The following is a 20099-nucleotide window of genomic DNA, read 5'->3' as shown; positions in this document are numbered from 1 at the left end:
GAGACGTGGACTCTGCAGAGAACGAAAATTATCAAGAGACTAAGTGAAACAGTTCAGCAGATTTTGCTTTAAGGTACATTGCTCTGCTGTTTGTTCCATAGAGTTCAGCAAATCTCTTTATAAGAAATGAGAGACTGGGGGTGAATCATCTCATATTCACTGCGAAGTTAAAAATGAGGAAGGGAACAGCCTGTTTTATCCTCCTCTGTTTTCCAGAGATGACGAACACTTGTTAATTCAGCATTACTGCCAAAGTCTGAACCAGGAGTCCCCACTGAGCCAGCCCCGAAGCCCTGCCCAGATCCTGATTTCTCTGGAGAGTGAGGAGAGAGGTGAATTGGAGAGAATCCTCGCAGACCTGGAGGAGGAAAACAGGTAAGTTGCGTTGTCTGCTGCCGCAGCCCTTGGGCACACGCTGCAGGGGCAAATGAAAGTTTTCTCTCTCTAAGTGATGAGCTTGACATCACATCGCCATTAATTGTTCCCACTTCCAGGAACTCATTCCTACTTCCAGCATAGTGATGAGTCATCATTGCTTCTTTCACAAAACCTTTCAAGCTTTTGAAGACATACGCTGGTCACCTAACACTCATTGTGCCACCTGTGACAAGCTCTGTTGGCTGTTTTTCATAATAATTCCTTCTGTTCTACTGTTCCCTTTGTTGCCTTGATAGTAATGAGCTTCATACCAGTGTTACTTTATTTTGCCGTTACGTGAGGGAAGGGTGTGCAGGTTTCTGCACCCCTTTCTGGAAAAGACAGGCAGAGGTTCTTGGAAAAACAGGCTTTTCTCAGAAAGGTTGTTCACTGGGATACATGAGGTTTTGAATTATCTTAATTCATTTGAAGTAAAGAAGCTGTGAAATAATTGTACTGTAGATGGAGTTAACTTTGATAGCTTTTTAAGGGACAAAATGAGTAAAAAAGTTGCATTTTCTTCCAACAAATGAGTGCTTTCATAGTGGTTAAAAGTCCCTCTTTTCTTTCTATTTGTTTGGTATTGCTTGTTGTCATTTCTTTAGCCTTTCAATACCAGGTATGATTTGCTACTTTTAATTTTAAGTTCAAATGAAGTTATCTTGTTAAATCACGAATACCCCCACACGACTGGATCCTTGTAGCATCACAATGCTACAGACCTCTTTCTATGGTACTCTGAAGTCTTGGGTCATCAGCATAAAATCATGTAAGACCTGACAGTGACATAGATCTTTTCTCCATGCGTAAGTCATTTTGGATGGTAGTAATCAACTGCACTGGCTCCATCACACTGTTTATCAGTAGGATCTGGGAGAACATAGCGGATCAGTGAGCAGCAAGGATGACAAAAGCATTTCAGGCAGAAAGCTGTAGTAAACATAGCTCATTGAACAGCAGTGAGATTTTGTTTGAAACAAACCTCAGACTTCCCACTACATAGCAGATAATGCCAAGTACTTTCCAAAATGGAGGAAAAGCTGTATTTTGAAATAAGCCATTATACTTTGCATTTTCAGGACTTCTGTAGTTAAGAAATCCTGGGTAGCTAGCACAATACAGATAGTAAGATAGCTTAGTTTTCAGGGGAGGGTGGTTGTTTTTTTAAACAGGATTAGGTAGCGAATCGTGGAATTAAAAAAGGAAAATCCATAATGCTTTTCTGTCTGTATTGAAAATAAGCTGCCCACTAGAAAGGAGGATGGCTTTTAAAGCCGCCTAGTTTTAGATTAGAAATGTGGTATATGAAAGCAAGTGTAACAAGGAGTTAGATAGCTAAATAGGTTAAAAAGTTCCTTTTCAAGGTTAATGCCTTAAATTTCAGTGTGAGCTTTATTTTATATAACAGCTGCTAATGAGCAGTAGCACATTAAAAGATGTCTGACAGGAATTACACCTCAAAAATACCTGTTGCAGCTTGTCAATCCTGGATTAAACAAGAGCTGTAGACTGTAAGCTTGGTTATAGCCTGTTTCCTCATTTGTATTACTGGAGTTATGAACAGGATGCCACCCAACCTTGCCTTTTGTGGATGTTTCAGGTCTCAACGCAGCTGAGATGAAGAGGTCTGTCTCTGTAGGACAGCATGGAGGTCACACTGCTGTGATATGCATTGATTATGACAAAATCATGACTTTTGCCTCTGCCAACTGCTATAAATAACTTGTACTTAAAATGTGAGGTGGATGCTGAAAAGCAAACAGGTTCTTGTTGTCCTGATAGCTTGTCACAGCCAGATAACTGATTTTATGGAGAAAACAGTGACTCCTGTTTAGAAAATTAAGCTATTCAGACAGGGTCAGTGAGAAGCCACTCATACAGCTTTAAAAACCAGTCTTGTCCCTTCAGATTTCTATTCCCTAGTCTTTCTCCTGCTTTGGGTCCGTGCAAACCTTTTTTGGCTGTTGCCAAAGGTAATGAACAACCCAGTACCTAATTCCTTGTGTGAACCCAGTTCCAATGAGTTCCATGCCCTCCAAGTAAACGTTGTTTATTGCAGCAGCATGAAGACTCAATGAATCTGTTGCTGGGAAATGAGCTGAATGTGATGCAAATCACATTGTGACCACCTGGTCCTCAGCCCAACCTTAAAGCACCTGAATTGTTTCATCTCCATTGTAAATACCTCAGGTCTTGTTGCTGGAGCATGTCTGCTTGCTGGTGCTGAGCTGGATGTGGTGCTTATGCTGGGGAAGGCAAGTGGCTGGGCAGCTACCAGTGTTAGGTAAACAGTCATCCTTTCCTGCTTGTGTTGACACAGGTTCTGTTGCATACACTGCTGAGGATTTTTGACAACGAAGATTTACATCTCTGCTGTATCTTATATTATTTTACAGTTGGAGTCAGCACATGCAGTCACTTCTCAGCAGCTCTTGGGGAAGCTGCATCAAGTGCCAACAAGAAGCAATACTACAATATTCAAAACTTCATTGTCATTTCTCTTTTTCTTCTGCTCTCCAGAATTTCCTGCTTTTCGAAAAAGCCCCTTTTTTTGCTTCATGTTTTGACTTTTCTTTGTCTCTTTTGAGCTCTTCATTGAATTCTTACCTCCATTTGGGTTTCAGCTGCAGTTTATGGTCTCCAGATATTTTTATCTTAACTTGTTACTTAAATGGAAGACTCTCTGAAATTGTAATTCTGAGATTCTGCTTTTGGGCAGTTTAAAAAGATCAGTTTCCTATTTTGAATTCTTCTGAAATGTATTATCCAACTTAGAAACCAGCCAAACTGAGACACTGACTGGGGTTTTTTTTTCAGTTCCAAGGACCTCTTGTTAGATATTCATTATTTATCTGCTAGCATTTTCAGACTGTCGTACTTCTGTGGCTTGCAAATATGACTACCTTAAATAATTTATGGGTAAAATTTCACTGTTAACTAATTTATATTTGCTAAAATGTGAGTATTTTAGAGAATTATTTTCAACTAGTGAGTTGAGTATTAGGCCTTCAGACTGATGCTCAGCTTTGCATCACATGGGTTATTGTGATAAGACTGTTTCTTATGTATGCAATAAACATAAAGTAAATTCGCTATGGAAGGCATTATCACTATATTGCAATATAAGAGAAAAAAACAACTATAAAACTGTCCCAAAAACATTTTGAGATTTCCTTAAGAGTGAATATATTTTAGAAACAGAGAAGACAGATTTCTGGTGTCCATCTAAAGTGGCATGTTACATAGGTTATTCTGCAGAATAGGTTATACTGACTAGGATGTACTGTGCTAGCATTAAATGGAAAGCATATGGTTTGCAGTGACAGAGACATAGAACTTTGTGAAAAGAATTAAAATACTTTCCTGCTGGTTTAATGACTAAAGAAAAAGGATGTTTCCTAAATACTTCAGTTGAATCAAGATCACTGACATACTTCTGTAAAAGGGAGACTTCTGTTGTGTTCTATTCTTTTCCTCTCAGTTCCTAGCTGTATATAACAAAAACTTAGTAAATGAGATCTCCAGCCAGAGCTAGTTGCCTTTCCTTTACTTTCCTGACTTGCACTTGGAGCACAGGGGGCTGTCAGCTACTGGAGAAGCACTAATACCCCAGGTCTCAAAGCTGCCCTGTTTCTGCACAGCTATGGTGTTCCTTCAAAGGTGAAGGGTGATGAATGGCCACCTTAAATAAGTTCCTTCTGTATAGTTGCCAGTAGCGAGAAAGTGATATATTTCTAAACATGTTGTGGCTCCTTTTGGTATTTATTTTGGCATAGGAGAAGGGAAACTAGATCTTCTGAGGATGAAGCATCATGAGTAAACACTGGCACTCCAGTGAGGGACAGGGGTAGGTAGTTCAGTTACCACCTTTGTCCATTTCTTCAGACCACTGATTTTCTGTAGGGACATGAAAAATAACACGAATTCAGAAATTCTCAATTGCTTCCAAAAGGACTGCTCAGCACATGGGGTGCACGAGGATTTCTGTCACCAGGCAATTAATGCCACCAGTAATAGATATGATTAAGAACTCATGAGCTCTTTGCTACCCGGCTCTTTGCAGTTGCATAAATCAAGGTTACATTGCATGCTTCCTCTATTATTTTTCTTCATGAATGCTTCAAAGATGTGCAAGCATAATAAATGAGATATATAAATATATGGGGGTTTTCTTTCAGTATTTCTCTTACTGAAGTAGCATAGATCAGAAGACGCAGCAGCTTCATTTGTTGGTGATAGCCCAATGTAAAAGTTACCCAGCCTGAGCTGTGGTGGAAGGAGGCTGTTTCACAGTACTGCCTCTGCTTGCTCAGTTGCATTCATTTAGAGAGGATTATGCTTTTATCTCCTCTTTCTCTTACATCCCATTTTATGCTGAATATGTCGGAGCACTTTTCTTTGGGACATAGAGGCTTCACACTGAGGGCTGTGGGCAGCGCCTGGCTTGCAGCAGCAATCATTTTTCACCACACAGCTTAGAACTGTTCCAGAGGTAGGAATAAGAGCTGATTGTTCTCTCCTCCAGGATATTCTTCCAGCAGGTTTCGAATTCTTTCTTTCTTTCTTTTCAGCTTTTTCCCCTGTGTTAATACAAATCTTCATTCCTATATGTTTTGATCCCAATTACTATGACATTATTGATCATCTGCATTCCACATCACTTCTGCAGCTCTAAAGGCAGTTTCTGTGATGATGAGTCTCAATTCTTATAAAGCCTGAGGACTGTGTTGGCTGGACTGCAAAGGTGCAGCTGGAAAACTCAGTGACACAGGTCCTCTGGGCAAACTCAGATCCATCCTTCAAAATGACATTCCTTTGTTCCAACAATGTCACTCTATTTAATTACTGAACTCGCAAATTGAGATGCAATATCCTTTATAATATTTTTTTTTTTTAACTCTAAGCTTTCAGAAAGAGTTTTTAACTGCTTTGTATGAGACATGAAGGCATGTTTATCTGAATTACCCCCTAGTCCTCACTTGTTTTTCAATACCGTGGTTCCTGGTTGAGGCTATAATTGTAGATTTCATTGTAGCAGGGTGCCTGATTATGTTGTTAGTATGACCAAGGGTGGTATTTTATCTTTTGCTTTACAGCACTTTAGACTTTTGAGTCTGCTGTTTTTAGAGTATTGCCCGTATCACACATCTGGGAAATTCCTCAAGGGGGTAGCGATAGCCACTATCTACAGACTTCGTGAAAAACAAGCTTAATGGTCAATCCTATGTAAACTTTAGACTGCAATAAGACTGTGTCTGATACTCTTGTCATGCTCATTCCTATGCCCGTCTGTATTTTTATTAATTATTCACCAGTTCATTTGGCTACAAGTATCAGAAAACACCCAGTAGAGCCCGTATTTCTTTTTCCCAGATTATTTTCATTGACTCAAAACTCTGTATTTCATTAAAACCAAAAACTTTCCTTGAAAAAAAACAACTCTTTACTGAGAAGGTGGTTGAACACTGGAACAGGCTTCCTAGAGAGGTGATCATTTCCCCAAGCCTGTCAGTGTTCAAGAGGCATTCAGGCAATGCCCTTAACAACATGCTTTAGCTTTTGGTCAGTCCTCAAGTGGTCCGGCAGTTGGACTAGGTAATCTTTGTAGGTCCCTTCTAGCTGAGCTATTCTGTATTCTGTTCTTAACTCCACATAGTCTTTCCCCCTTTGTGTGGGTTTTAGAGAAATAAATCTTGAATTTTGGAACGACTAGAAGTTAAGAATGATTGACCTCTTTTTTTAATCTCCTAAAACTTCAGTAGAGGAGTCATTTGGGTCAGACATCCTTTTGGGTTCATGTTCTAGGGGGTGCCACAGCCCCAGGTTAGCACGTGTCTATCATGTAGCTGCTGCGAGGCACAAGTACATTTGAAGGACAGTCAGTAGCCTGTCTTCGTCCTTGGCATTGCTTTATTATCTATGCAAAATGAAGTGTATTGCTTGAGTTCTTGTTCTGGGCACAATAATGTACCTTAAGAAGAGTTTCAGAACTTAGAGAGGTTTATCGAGGGGTTTCTGAGGTGCTGTTAAGCCTCCAGACCAAACTGTCAGTGTGTATTGTGGTTTGCAGGCAGAACTGGCAAAAAGTGCCTATTTTCACATCCTCAAATAGGAACAAGTTGGAAAAAATAAAATCTGGGTCGCTGCGTGTGATGAGTAAGCAGTTACCAGAGCATCCCCCCTCTGGGAGGCTCTGAAGGAACATCATAGCAACAAAATCCCAGCGCAGTTTATTAGGCTTCCCTCGCCTACGACATTTTTGTTGGAAGTTACTATTTTTGCAGTTTTAGACTGAGTTATCCCTAGAAATGTTTCAGTTTCTTACCTTCTGTGCTCATCCTGCTTGGTAAGGTTTTTTTCACGTCGACCACTGTAGATCGTATTAATCTATGAAGTGTTTTACTGGAGTAAAGCTGGAGCTTTACAGAAGAAAAGAACAAGCTTAGCAGCGCCATAAAGTTACAGTAGACTGCAGCACTGTAGACAGGGCAGCCGAAATGAAGATGAAAATCATCACCCCAAAAGTTACTGCAGTGCAGTTTAACATAGCAGTTCACTAATTTGTCTTTTCCTCTTTCCTCATATTAGGTTAGTAACTTTAGAGCTAGGCTGGAAATCCAGTTGCAAATGCAAGGGAGGAGAGTGATGTGATCTGAGTGACGATGGCAGAGTTGCAAATGAGCTCCAGTTCTCCATTTTGCTCTGACTTTTTGCGTGGCTGCCTTTCTGTCTTAGCTTTCTCATCTGTAGAACGGATAGGCCAGCCAGGTGGCATCCACTTTGATTAGTGTTTGTAAAGGGCTTTGATCATGCAAAGTCCTCTTTTAGCACTAATTGGTCCTCGAGTGTATTCGTGCATGGAAGCAAACAGGCAGTCCGACTTCTGCTGGGAAGGATAAAAAGCAGGAAGCTGAGGGAGGGCTGAGCCCAGGACAGACTGTACCCAGGCTTGAGGAGGGTGTCTGGAGCCCAGCCAGCCTTCTGTGCTGTGTGCCCTGCGAGGGACTTAATCATAAATTCTGGTTTCGGAGGAAGCCTTTAGGCAGTGCTTGTGTCACAGGTCCCTATAGTATGAGCTCCATGCAAATCTGCGAGGTGTAAGCCTACATGAATACACATGCATGTGGATTCAGCAGAATGAAAAGCAGGTGGTGAAGGTGAACCTCTGCCCCCCCGTAGTTAGACACATCACACCACACGAGAGAAGGTGCCTTCTCACTGCCCCATGCAGAGGATAGCCTGAACCATCCTTTTCTGCTCCGTAATACTTTCACCTCTTTGCTACTTTTCAACAGAAACTTGCAAGCAGAGTATGACCGTCTGAAGCAACAGCATGACCACAAAGGACTGTCTCCACTGCCGTCCCCCCCGGAGATGATGCCAGTTTCTCCACAAAGCCCCCGGGATGCTGAGCTCATTGCTGAAGCCAAGCTGCTTCGCCAGCACAAGGGCCGCCTGGAGGCCAGGATGCAAATTCTGGAGGATCACAACAAACAGCTGGAGTCACAGCTGCACAGGCTGAGGCAACTGCTGGAGCAGGTGAGTCCTTAAAGCCTTTCTTCTGGATCTCTGTAGAGTCACTTTCCAAACAGCGTGTGAAGCATTATCAATAACAGCATCATACCAAGAAATTCTATCTGTGGAGGCTAGTGAGAGAATAATATTAAATTGTTCTACAGACTGCAAGTGAAAAGTTGAAATCATGTTTCAGTGTTCTTATTCTTCATTGTTTTATTGAGAATTGAAATCCATTGTTTGCATGGATAGATTTACTTAAAAACAGACAGAAAATTGTGTGTATTCATGGAATAAAAAATACAGAGATACAAAGATTTGTGCAAGTGTACTGAGAAATAGTTATTCTCTTCTTTTTGTCTTCAATTTTCAGCCACAGGCAGATGCCAAGGTGAATGGTACAACACTGTCATCTCCTTCTACCTCTTTGCAGAGGTCAGACAGCAGTCAGCCAATGCTTCTTCGTGTAGTTGGCAGCCAGACTTCAGAAACCATGGGTAAGATAATGAAGTTCAGGTTGTCATAAAAAATAGTTATAGTCCCATTTTTCAGAAAAAAATCCTTAAAGGCAGAAAATATTCTTCTCTCTTGTTTAGTTCAAATGAGAATGAAATAGACATTTGCGGTGGTCTTCAGTGTCATCACTAAAAAGCTGACTATTTTATTCGAACTGACTTTTCAGCTATTAAGTGTGATATGGCTTATTTAAATGCACACAGTGTTTAGTATGGCTAAGAGATCAAATGTATGATTAATCAGCTCCATGTTAACAGATATGATCTTCTTTTTAGTATGTCATGGCTCAATCAGTAGGATTGAGCTGTCGCTCATAGGCAGTGCTCATCTAGTGTCTTCTAAATATCACATCAGATATAATAATGAACATCATTTGAGTTGTGGAGTAAGGTTAAGTAATAATATTCTGTAGCTAGAGGCTAGAATTATTATTTTGGTGCTTTCAGTAACTGCTGTGTAGAATTTTCCTAATTTCTTATCTGTTACATAATTAGTAAGTATTTATTACCAAGTAGCAAGGATTTTCTGCTAAATCAACCATTGCAGCATCTTTAAGCAAATATGCTTAAATTATTTGAACAAGATAATACTTTAAGACTGATGATAATATTCAGCTTCATACACATAAATTTATTTAGTGTATGTTGGAGAGAGGCTTTGGGGGAGAGTGAGAGGCTTAAGTGAAAGCTTGTCTCTTCACTGTGGTTAGTGAGAGAGTCAGTGACAGTGAGAAATTGAACGGCAGGGGACATTCTGCTGTGTCTGAAGTGCCATCGTGGTGGGAGATGCAGTTTGTTCATGGCCTTTTTCTGTCATCCTGAGTGTAGGCAATAATGTGAGCCTGTGCTGGTATCAAACAAGATGGGTTCTGTACGCCCTACGGCAAAAAAAAAGTGAAAACAGTTGTACCTTTAGGAATGCTTAAGTTAAATCCTGGGGTGAGAGAACAATCACAGGTAACAACAATTTCATTCGGATCTTTCTTTAATCGTATGACTAGCAAGTAAATATTTTGCTATGTATGGCATACAAAGAGTAGACATCATGTATCAGTGGAATAATTTGCATCAGCGTTCTGAAGAAATGTCCTAAATTCTATCACCTAGAATAAATTAATCAAAATACACAAGAAGAGATAGGAAGACGTTGGTTCCCAGCCATCTTATTGAAAGTCCTGTAGTTTTGTCTTTTATACTTTATTAGGACAAAATACAATAATGTGTCTTGTTTCATTTGACTCAATATAAAATTATTCCCATTTAACTTGTGAGACTAGAATTAATTAACGTGCATACAATGATATAAACTGCTAAAACTTTTTTAAAGCAAACGTTTAGGCATGGCTTGGGCTTTTTTGTTTGTTTGACTGAGCCAATACGCAGAAGGACAGTAAGATGTTGAATCGTTATCCTTTATGATCGTGTTGAGACTCGGCAAAGCAACACTGTTGGCAGCATGGAGCAGAGCTTATAAAAAGAATTGCTAACCGAGCTAACAAACCACAACTAATTCAGTTTGTCAAGTCTCCTTTCACACTAGAAAGCTTTGCTTGCTAGTCTGAGAGTTTTCTGAAGCGTGACGGAAAATACTCTTGAATTGTGAAGGAACTGGAGAGGTGTTGTAAATAATGTTCCCATGCAGCAAGCATGTGCCTAGTAATGAGGGAGTCATAATTTTCAAGAAAATACTGAGGATCAGGTAATACAGTGGTAGCTTTTATATATTTTTCTTTTTGAGAGGATGTCTTAGAACTTTTTCTTTGAATGTAGACCCACTGTGCTTCTCTGTCTCTCTGTTTTCTCAAGCAGAGATTACTGTGACAGGTTTTCGATCAGCAGTGTTGTCCAGCCATTTGGTAAAAGCACCAACCCACTCAGCTCCTAATTTACAAGTAGAAAAGCTTATCCCTTGACAACCTGAAATAAAACTGGGCATGTGGAAAGGTTCTGCTTTTCTTCTCACAGAGTCCTAATGGGAAAGTCCTGCACTTTGGCATTTCTCCCCCAGTTACGTAGCAGTAGAGGAGGTTCTCTGAGGCACACGAGAGAACAAGAGGCTGTTCCTTGAACTATAATCTGTTCAGGTACCACCAGAATACTTGAGACCTCCCCAGCTCTCCAAGCCTTTTGTAGAAACACGAATTGGGAAGACTCTTTTAGGTAAAGAGAGGTAGTTGAGGTCTGAAGGTGTCTACATTTGTCAGGTTGCTTGGCTGATGTTTTATTTTCTCATGTACAAAAAAAAAATGCTCAGAAAAATAATCCATATGAGAAAAAATGAAAATAATGCATTTTAAATAAAGGATACAGCAGTCTTAAGGATCAGCACAGTTCAGTTTGTGTTCATGCTTACCAAGACATTTGAAAATCAGTACCTGTCCTCAGTTTTTCTTGAGCAGAACCACAGACCTCTTCTTTCAGTCTTTAGGGCCAGGTGGCTTCCTGCAGGCATGCTGATAGATGTCCTCAGCATGGATAGAAGCAGCAAGATCTCACTCTTGGGTTTTCATCTTGACATCCAGCCGAGGCTGGAAGGACATTACTTCTGCTAAGGCGCCTCTATCAGTGCAACACTGGATGCAAAAGTAACACATGGTGTGAGGTGATTTGTGTGAGCCCAGCACCAGTCAAAAGCTGTAAGCAGTCTCAGCAGCTATTTTTAGATGATTAATGGAATAAAAGAAGCTGATATGAAGACCATCACTTATATGAATTAAGAGCCTCTTGGAGAAACTTTATGCCACTTTTTGCACTGGAGTGGGAAAAAATTACTCTTGGTCAGTAATAACTCTTGTGAAACTCCTGGCCCTAACATGAGGCTGACACTAAGCCTAATAGTAGGAAGTGCATGCAGTCCTAAAGTGTTCCTTTAGCATCTCTTTCAGTAGGCTTTCTACTAGCAAGGAGCACCTCAATGTTTAAAGAATATAAATGCTAAAAGAAAATCAGGCAATTTATCACTCAAGTTTAGTAGGGCAAGACATGCTAGAATGTAATTTTCAAAATAAAGAAGTATCTTGCATGGTTATTACAGCAGGAAACATTGCTTTTGTGTTTTATTAGGAATGAAAGAAAACTAGTAAAAAAGGAGAATCTCACTCAAAGTATATCCTTTACATGTATTCTTTTTTCAGATACTTTATTTGTATTGGAGGCTAGGGTCTACAGTAAAACCAACATACGGTTTTTAGTTATCTGAAACCATGACCGAAAAAAAACCCAGTAAAACTAAAATGTATTGAATTTCCCATTAAGCTGATGCCCTATAATCAGGTTATAGAAATTATTCAGTGGGAGAAATGTATTTCGCTTTATTAAACTGCTGCTAAACCCTTTTACAGTACAATTGAATGTTCTTGGAGCACCAATCTGATGCAATTAAACTGTCAGAAATATTAATACTGATGCAGATGAGAATCTGGGTTTCTACTGATTTACGCAGCTTAGGCAAAGCAGTGCTAACATGAATCCAGCACTATTAGAAAGCTGCTCAATAGCAGCACTCATAACAGCAATTTCTTTTTCCATTAATAGAATAAGAGAAGCTGAAGCGAGTGTCATTTATGGAACTAAATGTTCCTAGCAGACATTTTACCCCACTTCTTTTACCAGAGTGGATTCTTTCTTAAATCCCTTTTTACAAATTGAAAGTCTTTGCTAATTGTTTAAAATTCATTGTTTAATTTCCCTTAGATCCTTAAAAAGAAAAACATAATAGTCAACAAAATCCACCTTTAAAATTTTGATTGCATACTAAGCAGAAAATGTGTTCAAGTGAACAGCCTTAGTTTCATGAAGGACATGTGCAGCAGCAAGCTGTTAGCAAATGGTTTTATAAAGGCTCTTATACAGTGGTGTGGATTTGCTTTCCAGGCGAGGATGAGCTGCTCAGCCCTCCCCAGGACACAAGCACAGGTTTGGAGGAAGTGATGGAGCAGCTGAACAACTCCTTCCCCAGCTCCAGAGGTGAGCGCGGCTGCCTGTGGCAGATGAGAGGGAAGAAGATAAAAGTGCTTTCTGTTCCTTGATGTTTTCAGGGGGTTGTGTTTTGGTTTCAGGTTTTTTGCTGTTCTTTGTTTTTAACAATAGCTGTAGAGAAACCTGGTTTAGAGTGGAGAAGCAGCCTGCTTCTCTTTTACCTTTAGCTACCTCCACAGGTAGCCCTTGCTAGATACATGGATGAAACAATGTCTGTCTGAGATTCTTTTTTCCTGAGAATTTTCTTCTCTTCCTTTTTGCCATGTTCCTTTTCTCACAGCTTTTCTCCTTTTCAGTTAGTCTCCTTGCTGATTTATTTTTAATACATGACTTAGCACATTTTTCTTCTGTCTTTAGATTTCTCCAAGAAGAATGGTGTTTGAAATAACATTAACGTTCTGAGTCAGAGATGTGACCTTGTAGACCTTGTAGCACTCTGGACTCGTAGTTCAGAGTGATGGAGTTAAAACAAGTGGGCTGCTTGTTTGTGCAGCGTAGGCTGCACTTGTGCGTACAGACACGGCATTTCTTTCAGTGTTTCCATTTTGCTCATTCCTGTTGTTTGCCAAAGACAAGCATTTGTATTACTGGGATTTATTTGTTTAACCTTTTTTCATTTAAGAAGGTCTTTTCTGAGCCCAGAGGAAATACTCTGCTCAAGAAAAATGGTTTAGGTTCTTAGCAGGAGGTGGGAACTTTGGGATATTTATTACCTGTTGCTGCGAAAGAAGGCTCAGAGATAAATCTCTTGGCAAAAGAAAGTCCCAGTGTCTGTTGACACCTGTTAAGTGGATTTCAGTAGGGGCAGAAACTTACCACAGGGCCCCTTGCACAGTCACACATCACCCAGTGGTTCTTCCTCAATAGATAAATGTGTTAACCATCATGCTAGACTTTTCAGTGAAGTGTTCTCCATCCTTTGATTTCAAAGCAAGCTCAGCTCTCACCAGGCATCATCTGTGAGTGGGAAAGGAGAAGGCAGTATAAATGTGTAAGATCCTGTGCTATAGATCAAAAGATAGGATCATTTAGAGAGATATTAATGAAGAAAATACGAGACAATATATTTTTGCCCACATTCATCTCCACCTCAACATTATATAAAAAAGTCATATTTGCCTAGATATTTATTATCAGAGACAGTAGATGTAAAATCTTTCAAACATTAGTATGTAGATAAAAATTTACTTATTTTTGAAGTTGCTGTGTACACAAGGTTGCAGCAGACAGTGCTTTCTTATCAATGACCATCATTTCTGTAAATATGTTGTATTTAGGTGATCTTGCACAATCGCATGTGTCTAGATGTAGACACCCCATGTGTTAAAATATTCACCAAATGTGGTATCTAATTCATAATCATGATGACACTGACAAACAGTTTCATTTTTAAAAAAACGAGCTTAGTTTTTAGTAAAATAAAAAGCAGTTTATGAAACAACAATTAATGAGATATTTGAAGTACTACATACATCAGTTAATATTTTAATTCCATAAGTTAAGCTGTAACTTCACATTTTCATTCTGGTGATCCAAAAATACAGTCATTTAAATACAGAGAAAGAATGTATTCCCTTATTTTGTTTCTCCATTCAGTAACCATGTTAAAAGAGTAGTGTGTGATCACAAGCATCCCTGAAAGAGATTGCAGCCTGTATACTTTCGTGCCTGACCAGGAGCCATAAAGGTCAAAAATGCTCTTTAGTTGCATGGAGGGCTGTGAGTGAGGAGGAGGCACTGTCTTTGTTTGACATGTGTTGTCTTCTGTCCTCCTCAGCCAACCCTTGAGAGAAGCTTCTGGTGCAGCAGCCAGGAGCAAGCACAGGCCGTGAGGCAGAGTCAAGCTTCCCACAGGACTTTTCTTCTGGGCCTGACCAAGGCGTGTTGGGCTGAGCCATAGTCTGCCTCTTCCTTTCCCATTGGCTACACAAAAAGATTAGTCCAGCTGGGAGAAAGAGACACTCACTTTTGGGTAAATTGTACCACGTTTTGGCTACAGAGATTAGGACCTTGAGGTTTCTTTCTTCTTCATGTATCTTTTGATGCATTTGCACGAACACCAGGTTTGTACAGTAGCTTTTGGTTGAGGAATAGGCATGTTAAGGCCTTCTGGGAGAAACAGGTTGTCCTACAACCAGGGCAAATGGATTTCTATTCACTGGTTGATATAGAAGGCTACTGACACTGTCAGTTTTGCTGAGATCTCGTGCAAACTTCAGTTACTGGAGTTATTTTCTACTTCAGTTTTAAAAATAAAATTATATTCGACTGATACCCACATAAACAAAGCTTGCCTCCACTGCCACAGCCTCATGTAGACTGTCATTGTGAGATGAAGGATGCTGTGGTCAGTCAGGTTCCACTGGCATCGTTATGTGTTACAAGACTGCAGGAAGGAGAAAAGGAAGCAGGGTTGACTGATCTCAACAAACCACTGAATCAGAGGCCTTTTTGCTGCTCAAAGGTGCAAATCTGTATCTCAGGTTTACAATCTGTAATAAAAGATCAAAGTGTAAATGCAAAAGAGAAAGCAGTTTGGCAAAGCCGCCTAAGAGGGTATAGTGTAAGGACTCAGACATGGTGCTAGTAATGGTTTATTTCTTTGCATTACTGGTTGTAATGAATCTGACGCTATTTGTAGGTATTCAGGAAACAGTACAATAAGCCCAAACAAGTGATGACCACAGATCTGTAAAGAATACATTATCTTACATTAATTCTTACTAAGAAGAATTAAAAAATTGTCAGATGCAAGAAAACTCAGTCATCCCAGTCTGGCATTCAGAAGTGTGTTGTGATACAGGAGCTTATGAAATATTATTTGAAAGGTGATTTAGAACTACTTGGATAAGGTGGCACCACATGTGATGCATACTATCTTTAGGAATTAAAACTAGAAGGAAGGTGGATTAAATGGCGAAGATTGACTAATACTAGAAGTAGATTTGTTTATTTCTATATTAATACTGTAGAAGAAATCTATGATACTCATAGATGATATAATTCCAGAAGAGCTGCAGAGGACAGAGGGCACTCACCTGCCTAGGCTGAAGCTGAGAATAACAAAATGAAATTCAGGAAGGGACAAACATCCATACAAATACCTGAAATTTATACATGGAATCAGTTGAGAAAATCTAGGGATATATTAAAAGGACTGGGAAGTTACTGACAGAACATTAAATGTGTGTTTCCTTTGTGGCCTGTAAACATAAGCATGTCAAATTTCAAGTTAAATGTCCAGCTGCAGCATGTCACAGCATAGGGAGTGATAGGCCTTTTGAATCAGGGACATGATTCTGGGTATTCTGTTGCTGTTAAGTTAACGACAATTTGGAGGAGTGCGGAACGGTATGACAAGAGCACACTGGACTCTGAAGGCTTTGCTTCCTGAGGAAAGGTTAGAGCTGAATAAGCAGTGAAGAGAGAAAAGGACTGAATTTTGGTACTTGGATGTTCAGGTGCATAGTTGAACATAAAAGGACACAAATTAAAAACAAACTATTTAGTTTAAATACCAGCAATAGCATCTGAAGAGTAAGATTTGCTTGGTTTGGGAAACAGTTTTCTAAAGCAAGTAGTAGCTCTTATTTTGGACTTCTGAAACAAAGCAGTAAAGTGTAGTAGTAATTAATTACCACTCACCTGGAGATAGATTTGGTTTGATTATGATATTTTCCAAGCTTTTCTTACATAGAGTTGTTTTTAAAAGGGCATTGAGGCTTCCCAGCATCCTTTTGAATGCATTTTAGGGAAGCATATGTTAAACAAATCATGTCATAGACCTTCACAAGACCTTCTGATGCAATAACTTGTGTGACTATATACCTTTCATAGGGTTTTTCAGTTTAACCTTTTGACGTTTCTCGGCATAAGGAGCAGAGGACCTACATGCTCCTTGCACAGCTGACTGCTGGCGCCGAAAGCTGTTTAATTTCTGGAGAGGGAAATTCTTCTGAATACCTGATGATTGCTGTGCTTAAGGAATTTTTCTTTCCTTTTAATCTACAAGGTTTCCCATCCAAGTCCTCTTTTACTTTGCTTCTCCCAGCAAATTCACAACTGCTGCAGCTGCTTCAAACAGCTGCTGTGCTAACTCAAAACAGATGTCAAAGCCAGAGGTCTGACATTTAGTGGAAATCTACCATTAAATACCACCTCAGTGGTTTATTTGACCCTGCTTGATAATGGGCCACAGAGGAAAACATTTTCACGCTGTATTTGTGCCCAAGCTACTAAATCTCCGGGGAATTGGTTCACAGTTAGAAAGTAAGATTGGCAGGCCAGTATTTTTAAAGCCAAATCCATCTCTCCAGCAGCACTGAGAACAAACAAGTTGCACTGCTTCAGGTGGATCTCATGGTGGACCACACTGTGGACCACACTGTGCTTTGTAGTTACTGTTTTGTGGCAAATGCTTTCTATGAATGAAGCTCAGAGAGGAATTTAGGGGCAGAAGTTCCTGAGCTAACAAAATTGCTTCCCAGGTCTTCAATGCAGGCCCTTGATGGTGAATAATGAGGAAGTGCGAGCCAAGAAGTGGTTAGAAATGTGACCACAATGGCTTAAAAGAGTTGAGAGGCCATGACATAACATGAAAACACTTGTAGAGGGATCAGTACTCACTGTTACTATTTAACATAGTATTGCTTAATACAGATGTCATCTTATGCTATGAAATGACAGCCCAGAGAAGTTTGGCTGCCCCATCCCTGGCAGTGTTCAAGGCCAGGTTGGATGAGGCTTTGAGCAACCTGGTCCAATGGAAGGTGTCCCTGCCGCTGGCAGAGGGGTTGGAATTAAATGATCTTTAAGATCCCTTCCAACCCAAACCATCCTATGATTCTATGTGTCAGCATAGATGAAATTTCTGTTAATGCCTCTGCTTTCAGGTTTGATTTGATCACTCTCTGTGTACCTCTGCGGGTGATACAATGTCCTACAGATTTCCAAAACAGAAAAAGAAAGGCTTCTATTTTGTAAGGGCAGGAAATCTTGATTTGAGCAGTAATAATAGATAATCAGGCACCCATGGATTGTGTATCAGTATTTTGATGCCTTATAGAATACAGATTTTCAGAACTGTGGCAATACAATCTTCTTCCTCTGCAATTTATGCCAAACCATACTTCTTGCTGTAAAACCTAGAGACACACATTCATTCATATGCAAAGAAGAAAATAAAGTAAAATCCATTAAACCCTTTTTAATCTCCCTCCAAAAGAAATTAGCTTACTGTAGTAGTGCTACTATTTGTTGCAGTTAACAAATTCTAGGGCTGATTACTCACCACAGACTTCTCTCACCAGCTGTTTTGTGTGGTGCAGAGCTATCCCGGTTACCTTTAAATATATTCATTTGCAAACAGAATCCAGTCTGTCTCGTACATATTTAAATTAGACACAGTGTAGCTGCAATTTTAGGTGATTGTGCAGACAGGTAGGCATTTTTAAGACCTCCAAAAGGATACAGTATTTTGCATGTAGGCAGTTTGTTCTCTCCTTTTGACCCAAAGTGAACTGTCTTCTGCTGGATCTCATTTGTACCCCAGAACTCTTGAACTCCTCACTGTATCATGCTGCAGTTTCTGGAGGCCTTAGCTAGACCACCTACTCACCTAAACCTTGGGGCTCTTCCTCAGAAAAAGGCCAACGTGTGCAATGGATTTTATGTCTTCATCTTCAGTGATTTTCTGTTACGTGATTTATAGTGGTGAGGCCTTCTCATCTTCCCTCCTGGGAGGCATTTTTTAGGGAATTCATGGCTCCTGATAAATCACCAGAGGAGGCCACAGGCTGTGTAGGTACTCATATAAATCTGAGAGAGTTAGGCAGGTCTGCAAGGTGAAGTCCTTAGAACTGAAGCGACACGTCTCCGGGCCACCAAGCTCACCCTGGTACCTCTGTGCACCATCAGCACGTGTGGTATAGACATAACCTGAATCGAGGCTCCCCTTAGCAGAATAAAAACCCACCTGCAGAGCATGACTGTAAACCTGTTATGCCTCATCCCTGGCAGTGTTCAAGTCCAGGTTGGTTGAGGCTGTTAGCAACCTGGTCTAGTGGAATGTTTCCCTGTCCATGGCAGGGGGTTAGAACTAGGTGATCTTTAAGGTCCCTTCCAACCCAAACCATTCTGTGATTCTATGATCATTTCTAGTAGTAAGCATGCTACTGGGGAGAGCAAGAAGGAAAGGAAGGGACTAAAACTTCCTCTGTTCAATAAATCATAACCTTTGCTGTGCAGGCCCTTCAGAGGTTGCCCCAGCTGTTTGCCTAGAGTTTGCAGCTGAGTGGTGGCTGTGACCTGTGGTGGTCAGTGATGCCATTCACTTCCTCTGCCCTGTCCTCCTCTCCTTACCACCACTGCTCTCAGCTTTGCTCTGATGCTGACCCTTGTTCTGCTCCTTGTAAAATACCTGCAAAGCTATTTATTGTCTTCCTTCTCCTGCAGGCTGCCATACCTAGCAAAAACTCAATAGCAATTAGGTTACTGACGATGTGTTCTCCCGTATGTCTCTGTCTCCCCACATTGTCCCATACCATTTAAAATTACATCATTTACAACAGCTCTGGGGCAGAGAGCATCATCTTTCTTGATCAGCCTCTGCCACAGTGACTTTCTTGCTGAAGACTGCAGGTCAAGCAGTATTGGTGCTGGCAGTAATGTGCCAGTGGCAGTGGGATGCTTCTGGAGACAGCAAGCGAACATCTTTTCAGCACAGCCCATTCAGAACTCGTCCATTTTGGCAGTACAACTGAAAAGTGGTACTTTCCCTTTTTTCCCCTTTTACTTGATTTCTTTTTCCTCCCTTTTTCCTTCTGTCCCCCAGTTTTACCATGCTTGCACATCAGCTTGTTGGAAACATCTTCTGGAATGTATTTATCTTGAATGTGAGCATGTTATGTTCCAGTGTGCAGCTCTAGGTGGAAAATGTGTTTGTGTGTATGCATATGTGTCGATATGAATGTATACCTGTATGTATGTATGTAGGCCATAATAAAATGTAAAGTGTCTGGATGAATTAATTTGACAATGGAGAAACATCATTTTGCCACTGATCAGTAGAAGTGCTCAAGTTGAGGAAATTTGGATGCTCGGAAGGTGAATTTAGATCTTCTCTGCCATCCTTATCCTCAACTGAAAGGCCTGTAAGTTGGTTTTAGTAGTTTTCTCAAGTGTTTTTGCTAGGTTAAAACCAAGCCACAGATTACAGAATTGTTCTTGAATAAATCACATCAGAGTTATTACTGGATTTCAGTGCTCTTTCAGTCTTTGTATAAAGCAGAAATGCAGTTATTTTATATTAAATTCCTAAGTGGGAATTGAAGTGTCTCTTACAGTGTAAAATATATATTCACATGTGGTTTTTTCCCTTTCTTTTCTGATATTTCTTCCTCTTCCTCTCCCTGTTCCTAAAGGAAGAAATGCCCCTGGAAAGCCAGTGAGAGAGGTTAGTGAGATGCAGGCTCACTGCCATGGCTTCTGTTTGTCACAGCTTGCTTTCTGTGCCCAGCATGAGTGTGATGGCAGCACGGGTTTGCTTGGGTTTGGTGACGGGTGGGGGTGGTTTTCTTTTGCTTTGGGTTTTGTTTGATATTTGCCGAGTGCATTCCCCATTTGTGCTCTAACAGTAGCATACCTCTCAACTTTCAGTGGAGACAGTGGCAGCTC

At 40.3% G+C, this 20099-nt stretch overlaps 1 protein-coding gene across 1 annotated transcript in view; it reads left to right on the top strand.

Annotated features, from left to right (window-relative positions):
• LOC104402744 (dystrophin-like) overlaps positions 1–19878 on the top strand; it is a gene marked incomplete at both ends in the record, with an annotated part of 37254 nt that extends 17376 nt beyond the window's left edge. Inside the window, 5 exons of the mRNA XM_010010703.1 lie at positions 217–375; positions 7713–7956; positions 8306–8429; positions 12321–12413; positions 19847–19878. Coding sequence (XP_010009005.1) covers positions 217–375; positions 7713–7956; positions 8306–8429; positions 12321–12413; positions 19847–19878 — 652 coding nt within the window. The remainder of the gene's footprint in view (positions 1–216; positions 376–7712; positions 7957–8305; positions 8430–12320; positions 12414–19846) is intronic.
• Between the last annotated feature and the right edge of the window lie 221 nt (positions 19879–20099).

Source organism: Nestor notabilis, unplaced genomic scaffold (genome assembly GCF_000696875.1).
Source record: "Nestor notabilis isolate BGI_N333 unplaced genomic scaffold, ASM69687v1 scaffold7493, whole genome shotgun sequence".
Lineage (NCBI taxonomy): Eukaryota > Metazoa > Chordata > Aves > Psittaciformes > Psittacidae > Nestor > Nestor notabilis.
The sequence above is the reverse complement of the archived record's forward strand: the minus strand, read 5'-3'. Positions and strand labels throughout refer to the sequence as shown.